At 33.6% G+C, this 19598-nt stretch overlaps 1 protein-coding gene across 10 annotated transcripts in view; it reads right to left on the bottom strand.

The window, feature by feature from the left end:
• camta1b (calmodulin binding transcription activator 1b) overlaps positions 1 to 19598 on the bottom strand; it is a 381970-nt gene that overhangs the window by 19723 nt on the left and 342649 nt on the right. For 9 of the 10 annotated variants that reach the window (XM_051122195.1, XM_051122194.1, XM_051122188.1 and 6 more), the window contains 4 exons: positions 13758 to 13911; positions 7467 to 7607; positions 2827 to 5093; positions 314 to 440 (listed from right to left, as the gene is read on the bottom strand). In XM_051122195.1, coding sequence (XP_050978152.1) covers positions 314 to 440; positions 2827 to 5093; positions 7467 to 7607; positions 13758 to 13911 — 2689 coding nt within the window. The remainder of the gene's footprint in view (positions 1 to 313; positions 441 to 2826; positions 5094 to 7466; positions 7608 to 13757; positions 13912 to 19598) is intronic. The other variant, XM_051122192.1, reaches the window with a different exon arrangement.

Here is a 19598-nt window from a genome sequence, read left to right on the forward strand (position 1 = left end):
CAGTGGAATTTTAATGAGTTCTCTTTGACAGCTGTTAAAGAACAGTCCTTTGTTTGTTCACAAAGACCACATGATATATTCATGGACTACAGTATGGAGACTTAACACATGAACTTCAAAATACTGTTTGTTAATTCTTTAAAAGACCCTTAAATAAGATGTTGGTTTGGCTTACTGACTGACCTAAGGGCCCCTTTTTTGTCATTTAACTTTATTTGATGATTTGATATACTGAAATGTAGCTGCATCACTCTTTCCCTTTAAAAGGACAGTTTTAAATATCTGTATGTACAGTTTGTGACTTATGAAATACCTGGGCAGTAACAGCGTAGCACCCCGGGCTGGATGAGGGAAGCTGGAACTGTTATCTGATCAAACAGACAGGTATATTCACTGCTGGCCTCCTGCCATGGACCGGTGATCAGCACCTTCACACCACCCTGAGAAATATATACCAATATTATACATAAATGAGCGAATAAATAAATGAAGTGTTACAACTGGTTGGTTACACTTACTGTTGGATTTTACAATGTTTTTTTTTTCTTACTAAATATGCAATTATTTTAAATGTCAATGCACTATGAGAAACACTGAACTGATGTGCATGTCTGATGATATCTTTTTCCTACAAGGAAAATGTCAAGAAAAAAAAAAAAAAACAGGGTTTGTGAGAGCTGAACAGTTGTTGTGGAGAGGTCTAATATCCCTCTGTCTATATTTGTCCGACTGCTTCCTTGCCAATGGGCATGTTAATGACAGGCTGAGCATGTGTCTCATGTGGCCCAGGGGCTTCTGGGACAAATACATACGTCACTTGTTGTAGAGAAGACCTTGAGATTTGCATTCAGACCTCACAAGACTCAAATCTATTCCTGCATTTAACAGCTTGTGGCCAATTCCTGTGTGAATTGTATGCTTTCATTTGAGCATACTACAGAAGTCACTGGGGACCATCAACTGTTTGGTTACCAGCATTCTTCAAAATATCTTCTTTTGTGTACAAACCTGATACAGGTTTGGACCAACTTGAGGGTGAGTAAATGATCTACTTTAATATTAGCTGCTAATAAGACAGTATTAATCATTTTACTATGTTTAAAGCCATTCCACAAAATTCTGTAGATTTTCCCTTTAAATTTGTTTGAAAATGCAAAAAAAAAAAAAAAAAAAAAAAAAAAAAAAAAGCAGATTATATTTAGACCTGCACATTTGCTTTCACCTCTGCTGCCCCCTGGTGGCTATTCTAGCACACAACTATAGCAGTTGACATACAGGTTTTTTTTAATGAAATCTGTGGCCAGTTGTTCAAAAGTAATTGGATTGGATTTTGTCCATCGGCTTGGATCAAATCTTGAAAATAGGCTGTTCAAAAGAAAAAAGTATTCTGAATTTAGATTAGATCACAAAATCCAATCTTGGTTTTAATCTGGATTAAATTCTCAGTTTGTGTTCAAAACGTTGCAGTAAGATTTTCCATCACCATATCCCTTTAGGGGCTCTGTAGAGCACTAGTAATCCAAATTTGGAAATCTGAAAAAGTGTGTATCTGGATCAGGGTGATCCAATCCAATTTTGCTTTGAAAAACTGGTACAAAAGTAAGATGGGTTACCTGATCCTGGATAGCAAATACATTAAAATATCCAGCAGAAAACCCATTAAAGATTTACGTTATTTTAAAAATCATCATTTTATACAATTTTGGACGATGGGGGACGCCATTATAAAATTGCAACACAATATAAAATACTGATATGATGCCACATTGTGTGGCTTTTGATTGTAATTTTCAGTTGAAGAGCAACAAGAGAAGCAATTTCAGTCTTAACTGCTTTCCTAGCAATAAGAAGAGGGGGAAAGAATGAGAAAATGCCTGTGGATGAATAAAACTTCCTAAAGACCCACGTCTTTGTTCTCTCCACTTCAGCCCTGATACCTTTTAGGCTTTTAGTAGACCAGAACTGCTCAAAGACCTTACAAATGGTAGAGACAAGAAATGCTAGATGCCATCCTGGCATGATGTAAACATGCTGACGCTTGTCATAACGCCGTAGCCACTGAAGGACTTTCTCAGTGCAGATTTCATTCAATATCCAGGGGTTTTAGACTCCTTGGAGAAAAAAATTGATGGTACGGCATTTGGTTTAAGCCTACGCTTATATCACCACCTGTAAGCTCTTTCAGTAGCTGTGGCATTGTATCAGTATTTTATTTTCCAAGTTGTGTATTCAGAGTTGTGTTGCAGCAAAAATAGCAATAGGTTGCACCAGTAGCTCACGGAGTGCAGCCATCTGACATCTTCGAAATAATAGCGCTCCCCATAGTCCAAAATATGTATAAAGCAATGTGGATTTTAAAAAAATCTTTAATGGGATTTTCTACTACATACTTCTGTAAAAGACATAATTTACGTTGTTTTGGTGCAGTTGTGGCCTAATGGTTAGAGAGTCGGACCTGTAACCCAAAGGTTGCAGGTTCGAGTCTCAGGTCTGGCAGGGATTGTAGGTGGGGGGAAGTGAATGTCCAGCGCTCTCTTCCCCCCCTCAATACCACGACTGAGGTGAGACCCTTGAGCAAGGCACTGAAACACCAACTGCTCTCCGGGCACCGCAGCATTGGCTGCCCACTGCTCCAGGTGTGTGTTCACAGTGTGTTTCTATGTTCACTTCTCACTGTTACATGTGTGCACTTGGATGGGTGAAATGCAAATTACAAATTCCAAGTATGGGTCATCATACTTGGCCACACATCACATCATGTCCTTTCCTTAGATTAAGCAATACCCAGGGTTTCCTTTAAATTCTACACAAGTGTCTCAAACTCACCTCAGGATAAGACCACTCTGGAGAATAGTCCGTCACCACAAACAGCCTTCCAGTAGCCTGTAACATTCCCATGTTTCCATGCGCCACAGCTGCCGACACGGCCTCGGCCACCTGCATGTATGCCAGCTGCCCAGCCTCGCCCGCCACCGCCCCAGCCTGCGTGGACTGTGGGCTGCAACAGGGCTGCAAGCAGAGGTCCGCAGAATTGTACCCCCTTGCCCCATGTGCTACTTCATCGGCACCTTGCTGCGCAGCGGTTCCAGAGGAGACCTGCCCCTCTGTTCCCGAATGGGTCATCAGCTGATGGCTGTAGAGAGCATTGCTGCCTGCCACTACAGCCGTACCACTTCCACCCTCCACCGAAATGAAGTCATTGATGAGATCTGAGAATTGATTCCCAAAGGAAACATCAAAATGATCGAGGTTGATCTCCATGGAGCCTCCTCCGTTGGTTCCACTATTGGCCAGGCTCTGGTGGGTGCCTACGGTGCTAAAAAGCCCCTGCACCAAACCGGCTCCTTGCAGGAGTGGCTGGAGCTGTTGATGGGGGCTGTTGGTGGTTCCATTTCCCTCGGTGTCATTGCACATTGTTCCACTTTCAGCCCTCGCGCTTGTTCCTCCAGATCCTGGCCCGACTCCACCACCTTCTGTTGGGTTCTGGAGGTAGTGCTCTTCGCCACCTACGCCTTCGGTTTCTCCTCCTTCACCAGGCTGCAAGTGGTCCCCTGGTTTCATCAGACCATCCGAGTCCTTTTCTTGAACACCTCCGTCTCCTTGCTCTGCTCCGATTGGCTGTTCCAAACCACCTACTTCTTCATGTTCCTGACCTGGGGTTGGAAAGCGATTCTGGTACTGCAGAAGCTGGAGTGAACCAGCCTGTCCATTCCGTTCGGTTGGAGAGCCGCCGTTGCAGTTCGAGGCAGTGTGCTGGCTGGGGTGGGTATGGTGATGGTGGTGGAGATGCCCGTTGGTTCCCGTTGAGTAGGCATTGGAGTCGTGAGAGTTCTGGGTCGAACTGGAGTTGTTTGGGTGTGTCTGGTTTTGGGACTGTGGCGAACCTTGCAGGAAGAAACTGGGGGAGTGACTCTGGTGGGCCAGGTGAGAGCTGGAGATAGATTGGGCGTAGCCTGCCGCTGACATAACACTGGTTGGATAGTCTTGCTTGGCATCAATTGCACTGAAATCCATCTGCTCAAGAGTAGTGCTGGGACTAAGTCCACCTCCAGATGGCAGGAGTGAACCAGTAGGAGTCAGAGCCAGGGAGTTCTGGCCAGAACCGCCGTTTGAGGAACCAGAGATACCGACGGCACCACTCACCACTTCTCCAACCTGATAGCCACCCTCTTTCGCCAACTGCTGCTCAAATGACGTGTCCTCCGTTTTGATGTTCTTCACTAGAGCGGTGTTGAAGCCATAACCGTTGTCGTTGAGTGGTGGGGAACATCGCAGCCCTCCGTTACTGCAGCTACTCCCGTTGCTCTCCTCAGTTTTCATTCCATTTCCACCATAGGTTTGACCTTGCTTGGGGTTGTTGAGGAAGCAGTCAGGGTCGAAATTCATATTGGTCTCTGGCAGCTTGATACTTCCAGATTCCAGGTTACTAGACAGCACCAGTTCTTCAGATACGCCTGCCGATGACAGCATAGCAAGTCCGTCGGTGGATCCCCCATCCGCTAACCCCACTCCAACTGCTCCAGCAAAGGCAAATTTGTGACTGTCGGCTGTCACTGCTAATACCAGACTGCTTGAGGCTGTATCAGGACCCAACAGGTGAGCATTGGGGTCTACAGTGGGGGACATGCTATAGACAGGGTCTCCAGACACCTCTGACATGAATACAGTGGCAGATTGAGACAGGCTGCTCATTACCGAAGCTACGTGGCCCATTCCTGTCACCACGGGACTGTCGGCCATATCGGGGTCAGAGTTTAGCCCACTGCTAATGGAGACGGGTGAGCTCTGGGTGGTATCCGGCACTTCCACCTGGTTGGATGAGGACACCTCCATGCTGTTCTGGTGGAGCAGTGCTGGCTTGTGCACCTTGCCGTTCCTTTTCTCTCGGCCACCCGTTCCGCCGGCACCTTCGTTCCCTGCCCTGCCATTTTTGCCCCCACCGTGGCTGTGCTCCGTTTTTCCTTCTGACACGTCGTTGTTTTGAACCTCAGAGTGGGTGCTGCTGTAGGCACCACCGGTGCGTGGGTCTACTTTCGGGGAGATGATACGGTGTTTGGCACTGTTGCATTTGTGATGCAGGCTGCTTCCAGCACCTACAGAGACAGGGCAGACACATTTTAAGTTATGTTAATATTAATGAATTACTTCACACATAAAGCTAAACCATGCATTTTGATATATTTTATTAGTTTGCGATTCATGAGAAAAGCTGTCCCTCTGATTTCTTGTAATTATGTAATCAAATTAGAACAAGTATAATGCCAACATGTTCTCTCTCCCAACTCGTCACATATTGACGCTTGGTCAGGACCCTTTGGCATCACTTTTTGATGCACAGGGTACCCCTTTAGTGTCACTTTTTCGACATGCAGGTTCCTTCATTGCTTTAAATAAGAAACCCTTGGTGTCATAAAGCTGAGGCAAAAGGCACTGGACATTTTATCGTCATGATTAAATTATATATTGGGTAATATTGCCATTATTGCATATATGCTGGGGTGTGATTTTCCAGTGTAAACATTGGAAACAGTGACAACAGTCACAAGTTTTATTTACATTTCATTATTTACACATTTACGAGCACATAACCCAACCCCGCCCCTAAACATGCCATTTGTCATGTTTGATTTGTGAGAAGAATCCGTCTTCGTCTGCCGTAAAGCTCAGTCTGTTTGTGCTTAAATATTAAAGATATTGTATGGCTTCAGAACACTCTGAATGCAACATGACTTGTTTGTAATGTTTTTATTCTGCTTGTTTATGGTCAGTTTCTGCAATAAATACCTGTGACTGTACTTTTATTTGCCTGTTACATGTTTTATATTGTTCAGAAATGGGTAAGTTTAGGATAAGGGTGGGTTTAGGTGCTCCAATGAAAGTATAAATTCATATAAAATTATTTATATTTTTTACAAATGCATGCAAACCATTAAAATAAGGCAAACAACTGAAATCAATGGAGGACCCTGCACAAAAACCGATGCCAAAGGGTCCTGACCAAGCGTCAATATGTGACCCTGGACAACAAAATCAGTCATAAGGGTCAATTTTTCGACATTGAGATTTATACATCATCTGAAAGCTGAATAAATAAGCTTTCCATTGATATTTTTTAGGATAGGACAATATGTGACTGAGAAACAACTATTTGAATATATGGAATCTGAGGGTGCAAAAAAATCGAAATATTAAGAAAATCGCCTTTAAAGTTGTCCAAATGAAGTTCCTAATAATGCATATTACTAATCAAAAATTACGTTTTGATATATTTACAGTAGGAATTTTGCTAAATATTTTCATGGAACACGATCTTTACTTAATATCCTAATGATTTTTGACATAAAAGAAAAATCTATAATTTCGACCCATACAGTGTATTTCTGGCTATTGCTACAAATATACCCCAGCAACTTAAGACTGGTTTTGTGGTCCAGGGTCACATACGTGATGAGTTGGGAGTGAGAATGCGTTGATAATGCATGATAAAAATATTACAAAATACAAAAAGGCAATAATTAAAAATGACATTCAGATAAAATATTTGCAAGATCATGAGTGATTTCATATCATTTTCTCTTATAAACCATCTGAAAATATTTGCAATATGTAAAAATTTATTTTCACTTGACTCAACAGTATCAGTATGATTTTAGAGAAAATTAATGCATTGGTTTCATAATCTGTTTTGTTTGATGTAAACGCATTAATCAATGTCTGACAGTAATTTGTGTTGGAGAAAGGTTTGTACTCAACTCTATCATTTTTACTTGATTCAATACTACCATCTACTGGCCATAATCTGAAAAGATGATGAAAAAGGCTCTCATGAGTCTTTTATGTAAACATTTAAATCCAACTTAAATAATATATAGCCAGATTTATATTTGTGACCCTGGACCACAAAGTCTTAAGTAGCATGGGTATATTTGTAGCAATAGCCAAAAATACATTGTATGGTTCTTTTATGTAAAAAATCATTTAAGATCAGATCATGTTCCATGAAGATATTTTGTAAATTTACTACCATAAATATACAAAAACTTAATTTTTGATTAGTAATATGCATTGCTAAGAACTTCATTTGGACATATTTAAAAGTGATTTTGATTTTTTTTGCACTTTCAGATTCAGTACAAATCTCAGTTTCAAAAAAATGACCCTTAAGACTGGTTTTGTGGTCCAGGGTCACATTTGTATAAAAATATACTATATTTTATACTACCTAACAGTGAAATCACTGTTAGATATGTGGATTATTGGCTCTAAATAAAACCCTTACACAAGAAGAATATAATGAATCAATAGTCATACAGTAAGAATATAGTGTTATTTGGTATTGGAAGAGTTCGTATGGAAAACTGACTTATGTGCACTGCTAAAGATTGTTGAGACACCTTTACAAGGGTATAAAGTGCGAGAAGCAATGGAGATAATACAGAGATATCATTTCAGGCCCGTTCCCTTACCCAGGTTTCCCGTGCAGAGGCAGTTGTGAGTCCGGGGAGGTGGTTTGGTCTGGTGGCTGTCCAGAATTTGCTGCACGAGCTGCTCTGCTGAGAAGCCAGTGCTGCTATTCCCGTTGCTGCAAGTCCACTTGATGCCATGAACTGCCGGGAGAGAGGAGGAGACACAGACGTCAGCCAGACAGCCACACAGACCGGCACCTCGCCAGCGCCCCCCTACTGACACTGCAGGGGAGAGACGGCCTAACTGCGCCACCGCTGTCTACACGGCTGTCACTCATTATGGACCAAAACCATCAAATGCTTTTGGAGAATGTTCCGGGTTGAAGCATCTGTGACATGCTTTTGATTACCACTCATGTAATTTTGTCACATTTCTAAGGGAGGCATTTATACAACACCGCTTTCAACTAAAAACCAAACACTTTTATGCATTTTAAGTGTTCATTTACACAGCCAGAGCATTTTGGGGGCCTTTTGAAGATAGATTTCAAACAATAGTTATTGTCTTTCTGTAAACTATATATTCATGCTCATGTGCATTAAGTATTCGCGTAATGTTTCTTTATAAAATGACATTGTCAACTACTAGCCTGGCATGCAATACAGCATTTTTAGTTGTTTTTGTGGATCCATGTGAATGGAGATCATTTTGACAATGTTGTTTTCTGTACACGAGAAAGAAGGATCTTTTTCCTTTTTTTTTTTTTTCACTTTTTTTTTTTTTTGTTTTCGCAGTAATGCAGGCTCACAAAACATTCTAGAAGCTTTAAAAGCAGAAAGATATCTTTTCTGCTCATTAAGGCTGCATTTATTTGATTCAAAATACAGGGAAAAAAAAGTAAAATTTAAAAATAGTGGTTTTCTATTTTAATATACTTTAAAATATAATTGATTTCTATGATGCAAAGCTGGATTTTTAGCATTTTCAGCATCATAACTCCAGTCTTCAGTGTCACATGATCCTTCAGAAATCATTCTAATATGCTGATTTATTATCAATGTTGTAAACAGTTGTGCTGCTTAATATTTTTTTGGAACATGTGATAGACTTTTTTTCACTTTCTTTGAAATAAATAAAACTTTTAAAAAGCAATTTATTTAAAATAGAATTTTTGTAACAATATACACAATAGATTTTTTCTTTCTTTCTTACTTTCTTTGAAATAAATGAATACTCTTATTCAGCAAACTGATTAAAAAAAATAACTTTAAAAAGTTAAACATTTATTTATTTACATTTTTTTTTATTATTAATCAAAGAATCCTGGAAAAAATATCACAGTTTCCAATCAATAAATAAATAAATAAAAAAAAAAATAGAAAACACAACTTTTCCAACATTGATAAATAAATCAGCATTTTTTCATATTTTTAATCAAATAAATGTGACACTGAAGACTTCAGTGTAATGATCTTTGAAAATTCTAATAGCTGATTTATTATCACAGGAATAAATTAAATTTTTTGGAACATGTATACTTTTAAAAAAGAAAACATTAAAAAGGACTGCATTTATTTAAAATATTTTTGGTAACAATATACACAATATGTTTTTACTTTCTTACTTTCTTTTAAATAAATTTATACTTTTATTCAGCAAGGATACATTAAATTGATAAAAAAAAAAATAAAAAGTTAAAAATTGAATATATATATATATTTTTTTTATTAATCAAAGAATCCTGAAAAAATATCAGAGTTTCCAAAAAAAAAAAAAAAAAAAAATGTACAAATTTAAGCAACACAACTTTTTTTAATTATCCAACACTGATAATAAATCAGCATATTTGCATATTCTAAAGAATTATGTGACAATGAAGACTGGAGTAATGATGTTGAAAATTCAACTTTGCATCACAAGAATAAATTATATTTGAAAGTATATTAAAACAGAAAACCACAATTTTAAATTGCAATAATATATAGCAATATTAGTGTTTTTTCTGTATTTTTAAAATTAAAATATCTTACTGATCCCAAACTTGATTATACATACATATATATATATAAATATATATATATATATATATATAAAGTTATCAGGTTTACAGACTATAATAATAATTTGGAAATTTTAATTTGGAAATTTAAATATAACCAGGCACAAATGAAATTTACCAACTTGCTTGCATTTTTTGAGCTTAACTACAGGATTTAAACATTGTATGTACTGTAAACATGCATTAAATTGAGTGTTAAAGCATTAAATGGTAAAAAAAAAAAAAAAAGTTACACAACTTTTCCGTAGGTTGAAGACGTATAGAACTTGAATTCTGTGAAAATCTGTTTGTGTACATTTCATGTAAGCCTCCATATAACTTTGAACAGCGTATTTTAAGCATTTATGCAGTGCCGTAGCCCACAGACTTTCACTGCAAGTGCATTACTGTACACTTTTTCTGTAGCTTTTTTTCCCCTTCGAAATGATGTTCTCTGGTAATCAACTAAACGTCACAGATGCTGCCCATAGAGCATAAAATGTGTATCCAACTCTTAACATTTCCACAGAGCCACAAAAACCTGCTTTACTTCCTGTAACTCAGATAAACAGGTGCTGTTTCAGATCACTCAACCCCAAAACAATGTTATAATGTAGCCCGATGAAGTAAAACAGCGCAACACTGACATCTGTTGGACTTACTGAGGTACTACAACTAATAATGTATGTAAGGAGCCTTTACCAGTCAAATACCTTTTTACTCTCTCTCTCTGCTGTTTCATGTGCAGGATGTTTTAGTAATGAGGCCGGTTTAATGAGATGAAAGCATCACAGATCTATTTGAGCGGAGTGACAGTGACTAAAGCCATCTTGTTTGCTGCTTCTTATGTTGACAGAAAACACTGCATGCAACTGTGCACTTCATCTACTGAGAGCATCATTTTTCATCTTTCAGTCCAGAAATAAACATCACAGTCATCTGACACAATCCAATTAGAGACACTCAGAGAAGAACTTCATGATTTTAGTCAATACAAATCAGTTTGTCTGAGCGAGTTGCATTACACAGTTGCTTAGATATTCATCATGCACATTCATATGTGTGTTTGTATGTATGTATGTATGTGTTTGTGTGTGTGTGTGTGTGTGTGTGTGTGTGTGTGTATATATATATATATATATACACACACTCACACCAACACACAATTGTTTTTTTTTTTGAATTGACTATCCAACATTTTTTATTTTATTTTATTTTATTTTTAATTTTTTGTTAAAGGTTTAGTATTTTTTGTTGTGTGTTTTTGTAATTTATTTTTTATTAATTATGATTATTATAATTATTATTACTTTTAGGTATGTCTACATAGTTTATATGTATTTTTATTTCAGCTATAGTTTCTGTTATTTTAGTAATAATCAAGTTAAACTAAATGTAAATGAAAATTTATGCAGCTTTGGTAGCTATCCATAAAATGAATGTGTTATTTTATTTCATTTTATTTTATTTTTCAGTTTTACCTTTAATATTAGTTAAAGATTTTGTATTTTTTTGTTGTGTGTTTTTGTCATTTTTTATTAATTATCATTCTGATTATTATTATTATTACTTTTAAGTATATCTACATAGTTTATATGTATTTTTTATATGTAAATTTATGGAGCTTTGGAAGCTATCCGAATAAATTTTATTTTATTTTATTTTATTTTAACACTTATTTTGTACTAAAACATGTTTTAATGGTTTTAGTGTTAGTTAATTATAATAACTCTGTTGAGAATAATTGGAATTACACTTAAATGCAAAATATTCAGAACAGTAAATATAAAATTAGCTTAATTTACATAAGAATATTATTTTCTTTATGCAATATGCAAAAGTGAAACAAAAGCATGCATATAACTAGAAAAAAACAAACAAACAGGGTGCTAGGGCACACCTATGCTCCAAAAGTACAATATACAGGCTCTTTATCAGTCCTTTCTGCAACATAGCAATGGTATTGCTATTCTTTGGCTGATATTTTAGGATTTTTAGTTTTACCTGAACTACACACATCTAACCAGAATGCTCCTTTCATCCCCCAGTACATATATGGGCCACATCAGGACCACATTTTATCTGAACAGCCTGTGTCATTCAAAATACATGACTGGTAAGAGCAGTCAGCCACCTCCAAGATTTGACTCCAGCTAAAAAAATCATCTGCGATTTGCTCCTGCCAGCAGAAGGTGGCAGTCCTGCACCGTCACCGAGTTTGACTCGTGGAAGGTCATTCAAAGAGATGATGATGATGTGAGAAGCGTTCTCCTGCCCTTTCAGCGCTGCACTACCACATCATGAAGTTAATGACTCATTGATGTGTGTTCAGATTTAAAAGTCACTCTTATATTACAAGAAAAATAACTGCTGTGAATGTACAGAGAGTGTCAATGTGTGAACACTGACAGTGTAAAATGCGGTCAGCTGCTTTTGTACAGTTAAAAGCGCCAGAGAATGGGGATATTTTACTAACATGCACCTGCATGTCTAAATGTCAATGCAATAGATACAAAATATGAAAGCCAATGGCACGTTTTTATATTGTATTATCTAATGCAATTACATTTTTAAATGTGATTTAAGTGCACTTTTTTGGCCACTGTAGATACAGATTAATCTTCTCTGAAGTAACCATGAATATATAGCTATATAAATAAAAGTTTTGTTTACATAATATATGTGTGTGCCCAGTGTATATTTATTATGTATATATAAATACACACACATGCATGTATATATTTAAGGAAAATATGTTTATATTAAAAATCTTTATCCAATTTTTTATTTAATTTAATTAATTTTTTAAATTATTTTTATTTTATTTTTCAGTTTTAGTTTTAGATTTAGTTTTTTGTGTTTTTGTCATTTTTTATTAATTATTATTATGATTATTATTATTTTGCATGTATGTTTTTAAGAAAAATATGTTATGTTTACATATTAAAACTATTTATACATAATATCAATTATATTAATATAAACATATGCATGTAAATACACACAAATATTTTGAAAATATATACAGTATGTGTGTGCATTTATATATACATTATAAATATACATAGTATACACATATATTATGTAAAAAAAAGTGCGAAAGTGCTGTCAAACGATTAATCGCATCCAAAATAAAAGCTTTTGTTTACATAATATATGTGCATGTACATGCATGCATATATTTAAGAAAATTTATATATAAAATAAAAATATATTAATATTTATTTATATATTAAAACTATTTATACATAATATCAATTATATGAATCTAAATATATACATGTAAATATTTTTTAAGTATATACTAATGTGTGTGTATTTATATATACATAATAAATATACACAGTATATTTATATACACATATATTATGTAAACAAAAAACCTTTTATTTTGAATGTGATTAATCGATTAATTGTTTAAAAGCACTAGTTATTAAATAAATAAATACATAAACAGTATTATTATTTTAAAAAAAATCAAGGTAAACAATGTCTTTTGCAATTAGAATATTTGTATTATATTTTATATTTATTTTGTTTATTAAATGACATTTTTGAAATATTTTATTGCATTTTATTACATTTATTATTAATTATAATGATTAATTATAATATAAAATATTAATAATAATTACAAATACTAATTATAATTATAATATAAATACTGTCAGATAAATATCATATTTAAATATTTTAATACGTATAATTTTTTAAAACTATATTTTATACAATTTTATTTTAGCATAAATATTATTAATTATAATATTAATTAACTATAATTGAAATTTAATATAAAAAATATTATAAATTCTAATTCTAATATAAAATATTATAATATTTATGCCCAATTAAGATATAATCTGGTGAAATTATTTGAAAGTGTAAAAAAAAAGTATTATGCATATGTAGATTAAACAAAATGCATAATCAGAGCTAATTATAAATTTAATGATCGCTATGAAATTATGGAATTAATGGAATTATTACAGCAATAAATAAAATGTAATTTCTATGTCAAAAACACTGCAACAAACACAAAATAAGAAAGCAAATGCCATGTTTTTCTAATGCAATAACATTCAGTTTCATATTTTCATATTTCAAGTGTAATTAACTGTCCAAATACTTTTTGGGGCCACTGTAGATACAGATGAAGCTTCTCTGAAATGACCATGAATATATAGCAAATGTATGAATAAATAATGGTCTCCACTCTAAACTAAACTTGCTGAACTTGAACCAACTGAATATTTTTGTCTATATCAGGCATATCACACTAATACACAGTGTAGAAATGTAGTTCCACACTCACACATGGGTTTGAGCTGCCCGATGAGTTCTTCCTTGGTCCATTTGGCCCACTCTTTCTTATCCGTGTTGATGGAGCACAGGATGGGCCCGCACGGTTTCCCACAATCCTCTATGGCGGGCACGTTCAGGTAGTGGACCAGCACAATGTCAGGGTTCTGAAGTGAGAAAAAGAAAGAGAGAAACGCTGATGAGATGAAAGCCTGCACGTAATGAGGGAAGAAGGAAGTAAAGACAAAAGCAAGGGGAAATTGACACAGAAGGAGACCGAGTTCCAGCTCGAAAGAAAATCCAAAATTTTGAGTTTATGGAGAAGAATTAGGAAACATGTCTTGAATAAAACTTGCATGTCAGCTCTCCCCAACCCACTACAAAACCTTATCGTAAAATATCAATTACTGCATTTATAAAACAATGCACATCTAGGAGCGAACAGCTATACATTCATTTTTACACAAAATGCGATTGTCAATTAGTTGTGACCTTACTTTCAACACAACCGACAGTTTTAGAACTGTAGTATTATTTTTAGTGCACTTGTTTACCATGGAGACAGGAGTCAGGAAAGACTAAATAATACCTAATAAGACAGAATGACAGCAGCTAAAGCGGCGGTTTGGTTATTACAAGAATTCAGGGGCAGTTCACTGGTTTTTATTTCATCCGTGTACTTTTTAAACTGTTGGTCCATGTAAACATGTATTAGACAGATGGTTTTGGCTGTTCTGATACGTCTGAGGCTATAATAATACCAGCACACTGTACAAGAGTATTGACAAGCGAGCTTGGGATGAAATATTGCAAAAATCAAGATAAACAATATAAGTTGCGAACAGAATATTTTTAATTATATTTTATAAGCCTATATATATATATATAGGTATAATAATTATACACAGTATACACACATATATTATGTAAACAAACTTTTTTTATTTTGAATGTGATTAATCGATTAATCGTTTTAAAGCACTAATAGTTATTAAATAAATAAATACATAAACAGTATAATAAAAAAAAAAAATCAAGGTAAACAATGTCTTTTGGAATTAGAATATTTTTATTATATTTTATATTTATTTTATGTAACATTTTTTAGAAGACAAAAACAGTATATTTTTATTACATAATATAAAATACTATGTATTATATACATTATATAATATATGTTTTTTTTAACAATATTTAATATTATGATATTTAATTAAAATACCCCCCCCCCCATACAAACAGTTCATGGTAGCCTTTGACTTCCACTGTATTTAAAACAAAAACAAAAAAATAAAAAATATATCTTCCCCTATGCAGCTGACGGTAGCTATTGACTTCTTGATTTTACATACTTGATTGTATGTAAAAAAAAAAAAAAAAAAAAAAAAAAAAAAGGCCCTCATACAAACAGTTGATGGTAGCCTTTGACTTCCACTGTACGTAAAAAACAAAAAACAAAAAATTAAATAAATAAAAAATTGTTTGTGTGTGTGTGTGTATATATATATATATATATATATATATATATATATATAATAAAAAGGTTAAATTCCCCCCATACAAACAGTTGACAATAGCCATTGACTTCCATTGTATGTAAAAAAAAAAAAAAAACAAATAAAAAAATAAATACAAACAGTTGATGGTAGTCATTGACTTCCATTGTACGTACAATAAAATAAATAAATAAATAAATAAAGAAAGAAAATTCCCCTATACAAACAGTTGATGGTATTGACTTCTATTGTACGTAAAAAAAAAGAAAAAAAAAGTCTCTCATACAAACAGTTGACGGTAGCCACTGACTTCCATTGTATGAAAAATAAATAAATAAATAAATTAATAAATAATTTTCCCCTATAAAAACAGCTGACAGTAGCCAATAGCATCCACTCTATTGTATGTAAAAAAAAAAAAAAAAACTAAATTTAAAAAAATAATAATTCCCCATACAAACAGCAGCCATTGATTTTCATAGTATTTGTCCATACTATGGAAATCAATGGCTACCATCAACTGTATGAAAAAAAAAAGTTATACAGTTGATGGTAGCCATTGACTTCCACCCCCATAACGGTCGCTATTGACTTCTACTGTACGTTTAAAAAATGAATAAAGAAATAAATAAACAAAAAAAAGATATAGAATCCCTCATACCAACATTTGACAATAGCCATTGACTTCTATTGTATGTATAAAAAAACCCCTAATATATAATGGTATTTTTTCAATACTATGGAAGTCAATGGCTACCGTCAACTGTTTGGTTGTCAACATTCTTCACAATATCTTCTTTTGTGTTCAACAGTGAAAACAAACTCACACAAGTTTTAAATGACATGAGAGTGTGTAAATGACACAATTTTAATTTTTGGGTGAACTATAATTTCATGTGTGAATATTTAGAATTAAAATGCAAAATCTGAGCCAATCATTATTCCAAAACCGTTATATTGATAATTTCATAAAAAAGTTAAATTTTTGCAACTATAGATGTCCGGCTAGAATTTTTTTGTGATACATGATTTGCACTGATTTATATTGGTAGCAGATTAAATTAGTGAACAAATGAACTCTAGTGTAGCATGAAAGTGTGCTTTACAGAGTCCACAGGGCCAAAAGTGCATCTAGTTAAAGCATTAATAGACAAAGTGAAATTAACCCATGCAATTACAACTCCATCTAAACACAAACACCCACCCCAGAGAATCTGAGCCACGGTGGAGGAGCAAATGCACTAAACGTCAGCTCTGCGAGTTGTTTTGCGTTGGGTGGCATGGAGGTGGGAGTCGTTAATTGGCAAGCACGCGTGAAAACACAACAGTCTCCCATTCTTCGCCCGAACTCCCCGGAGCAGATGCCCCCAATTAACTTCTAAGTATTTACCAACATCAAAACACCGCGATTCATGCCGGCTCAGAATTACGGCCATAAATTATCCTAATTGACAGCATAAGAGTAATAGGTGTTGTTTAAAGCTCAGCCGCTATAAGCATGATTCGTGGGTGTGAAGGGGATACGTGGAGCTTTGGGGGCAGAAATCCGGCAGCTTGGAATGACTAATCAAACCGAAGCGCGCAGATATACACTCAAAGGACACGGCTGATACATGGAGCTATAGACTTAAACCAACATGAAAAACAGCCAGGAGTGCTGTGCATTTTCTTTTGCTCTAGCCAAGAAAGTGGGAGAAATTTTGTTAAGAATCACATTCATACACTGCACAAAATCATTTTCTTCCTCCGTATTTTTGTCTTTGTGTTCCAGTACAACGATCTTCAAATTTTGACATAAAGATACATTTAATTCAGAAGCAAAATGATAAGTTTCGTTTTCTCAAAAAATGAATCAAAAGTTAGTTTGTGCTTAAAAGAAGAATATCTGCCAGTGTACTTAATTCAAAAGAAAAAAGTTAATTTCTGTCTAATTAGTAGTAAAAAACTCACTTAATTTTGACAAAAACAAATAAATAAATATACCAAATATTCACCATTATTTATACAATTATTTATATAAGATATATACAATTAGAATTGTTTTTTATTTATATAATTATTTAAATAAAAGTTGAAATATAAATAACTGACAAAAAGAAATAAAATAACTAAAGAAAGTGAAAAATGGAAATTATTTATATAAAATAGAAGTAGTTAATTTATATAATTCTATAATACACAAAAAATATTTTTTTTTTTTTTTTTTTTTTTTTTTTTAATGTACACACACACGCACACACACATACACCAGAAGTTATTATTATTTTATTTTTTATCAAGGATTTATTAAGGATGTTTTCATTAATTAGCAATTTATTTTTTTATTTGTACAATTATTTAAATAAAAGTAAAAATATAAATTGCGAAAGAAAGTGAAAAAAATGCATAATTATACAGAATTTAATTATATAATTATATTCTATATAGGACATTATTTACACAAAAACATCAGCAGTTAACACTATTTATAAAATTGTATAATATATAAAAAATATTTTATAATGATTAATTCATTTTAAAAATTACTAAATATTTTTATTTTATTTTATTTTATTTTGCAGTTTATTGCACATATTTAGGGTTAGCAAGTTACTATTTAAATTTTTTTTCTCCAAAAAGTTATCTAGTTTAGAATTTTAGTAAAAGCATTTTATCCTTTTAGACGAAAATAAATAAATTAACTAAAGAAAGTGAAAAAATGAATAATTATATAGAATTAAATTTTATAATTAAAATTATAAGCAGTTAACACTTTTTATATAATTGTATAATAATTTTTATTTTATAATGATTATTACTTTAAAATGATAAAAAATGTTATTTTATTTAAAATGCTTAAAAATGTTAATTTAATTTAATTTATTTAATTTAATTAAATTAATTTTTTTTATTAAATTTTAGTAAAAGCATTTTTAAATAATTTAATAAAACAATTTATTTTTAAATCCTGAATATTATTTAGATTTTTATCCTTTTTGACTAAAATGAATAAATTAACTGAAGAAAGTGAAAAAATACATATTATATAGAATTTATTTTTTATTATATAATTATATTATATATGGGAAATTATTTACATAAAAATATAAGTAGCAAATATAAAAATATTTTAAAATGATTATATGTTAAGAAAATGTTATGTTAAATTTGTATTATTTTATTTTAAAAATGATTAAAAATGTTATTTTATTTACTTTTATTTTATTTTATATGCAGTGTATTGCTCATATTTAGGGTTAGTAATTTAGGTAGTGATTTATTTAGTTTTCATTTTTAAATCCTGAATCTTATTTGGATTTTTATCCCTTTTATTCCTTATTTATTTAAATGACTGAATTTTGTCGCTCTTATTCTGTTTTTAGCTGCCGACTAGATTGAGCCATACAGGATTTAGTTTCAGTCACAATGAAGAAATCCTCATCTACATCTAAAAGCCAACCTACATAGAGGGAAAGGCTGATGTGGGAGTTCAGACAGAGAGAAATGTGGTGGCAGCGGCAGCTCGAGCCATTTTTGAAGCTTTGTCAATGTTAAACTGTCAATAAATTTCCCCTGCTGCCACTTACTTACCTTCTCTATCAATCTACCTCCAAGCTCTCCCTCCCTCCCTCCCTCCCTGCCCAAACCAGTCACACCTTCTGAGTTAATCGATGAGATACAGGCCAGAACTCGACTTTAAAATCCGCTCCTTTTGTCTTTGCATCACCTTTGGCTTTTAAATAGAGCCAATCTTGCCCGAAAGAGTTAGCACGTCTCTCACAGGCTCCGTGAAAGATGGAATCAACTTCTCCTTTCTCAGCGTCTGTCCGGCGGCCCCATTAGCATTTTAATATTGCAGCGTTAGCGACCAGATGGGAGACGGAAAAAAGCTAACACATTCAGGGATGCATATTTCAAGGTGTTTGCACAATACCTTTGGTAGATTTAAAGGGGAAAAAAGGCTGGCTGATTTCATCACAGTCTCAAACAAGAGAGAAATTGGATTGCGTTATTTGTTTGCCTTTTGAAGGCGAGATTTTACCGTTTCGTGCTAAAACTTCTACGCCAGCACATTCACCACCCCTCGCCGTTTTGATGAGCGAGAATATTCTGGAAAGGGGATGCAGTTGCTCAAAGGTGTCAGATGTGATACGTGCAACAGAAGGGACTTGTGTAGTTTCCGTCTCGGACCACCTGATGCATATTTCTGCAAAAATGACAAATTGATTGTCTGGTTATATGCTATTTCAGGGAGTTTTGTTAGATCTGTACTTAGATGAAATATAATGAGAAACTGCACATTATTTAATCAAATATTTATAAACAAACACTAAATAGTTGAATTTATGAGCATGAAGCTTACACTGCAATAGTCATTT

The sequence above is a fragment of the Labeo rohita genome, chromosome 11, assembly GCF_022985175.1.
Source record: "Labeo rohita strain BAU-BD-2019 chromosome 11, IGBB_LRoh.1.0, whole genome shotgun sequence".
In the NCBI taxonomy this organism is placed as follows: domain Eukaryota; kingdom Metazoa; phylum Chordata; class Actinopteri; order Cypriniformes; family Cyprinidae; genus Labeo; species Labeo rohita.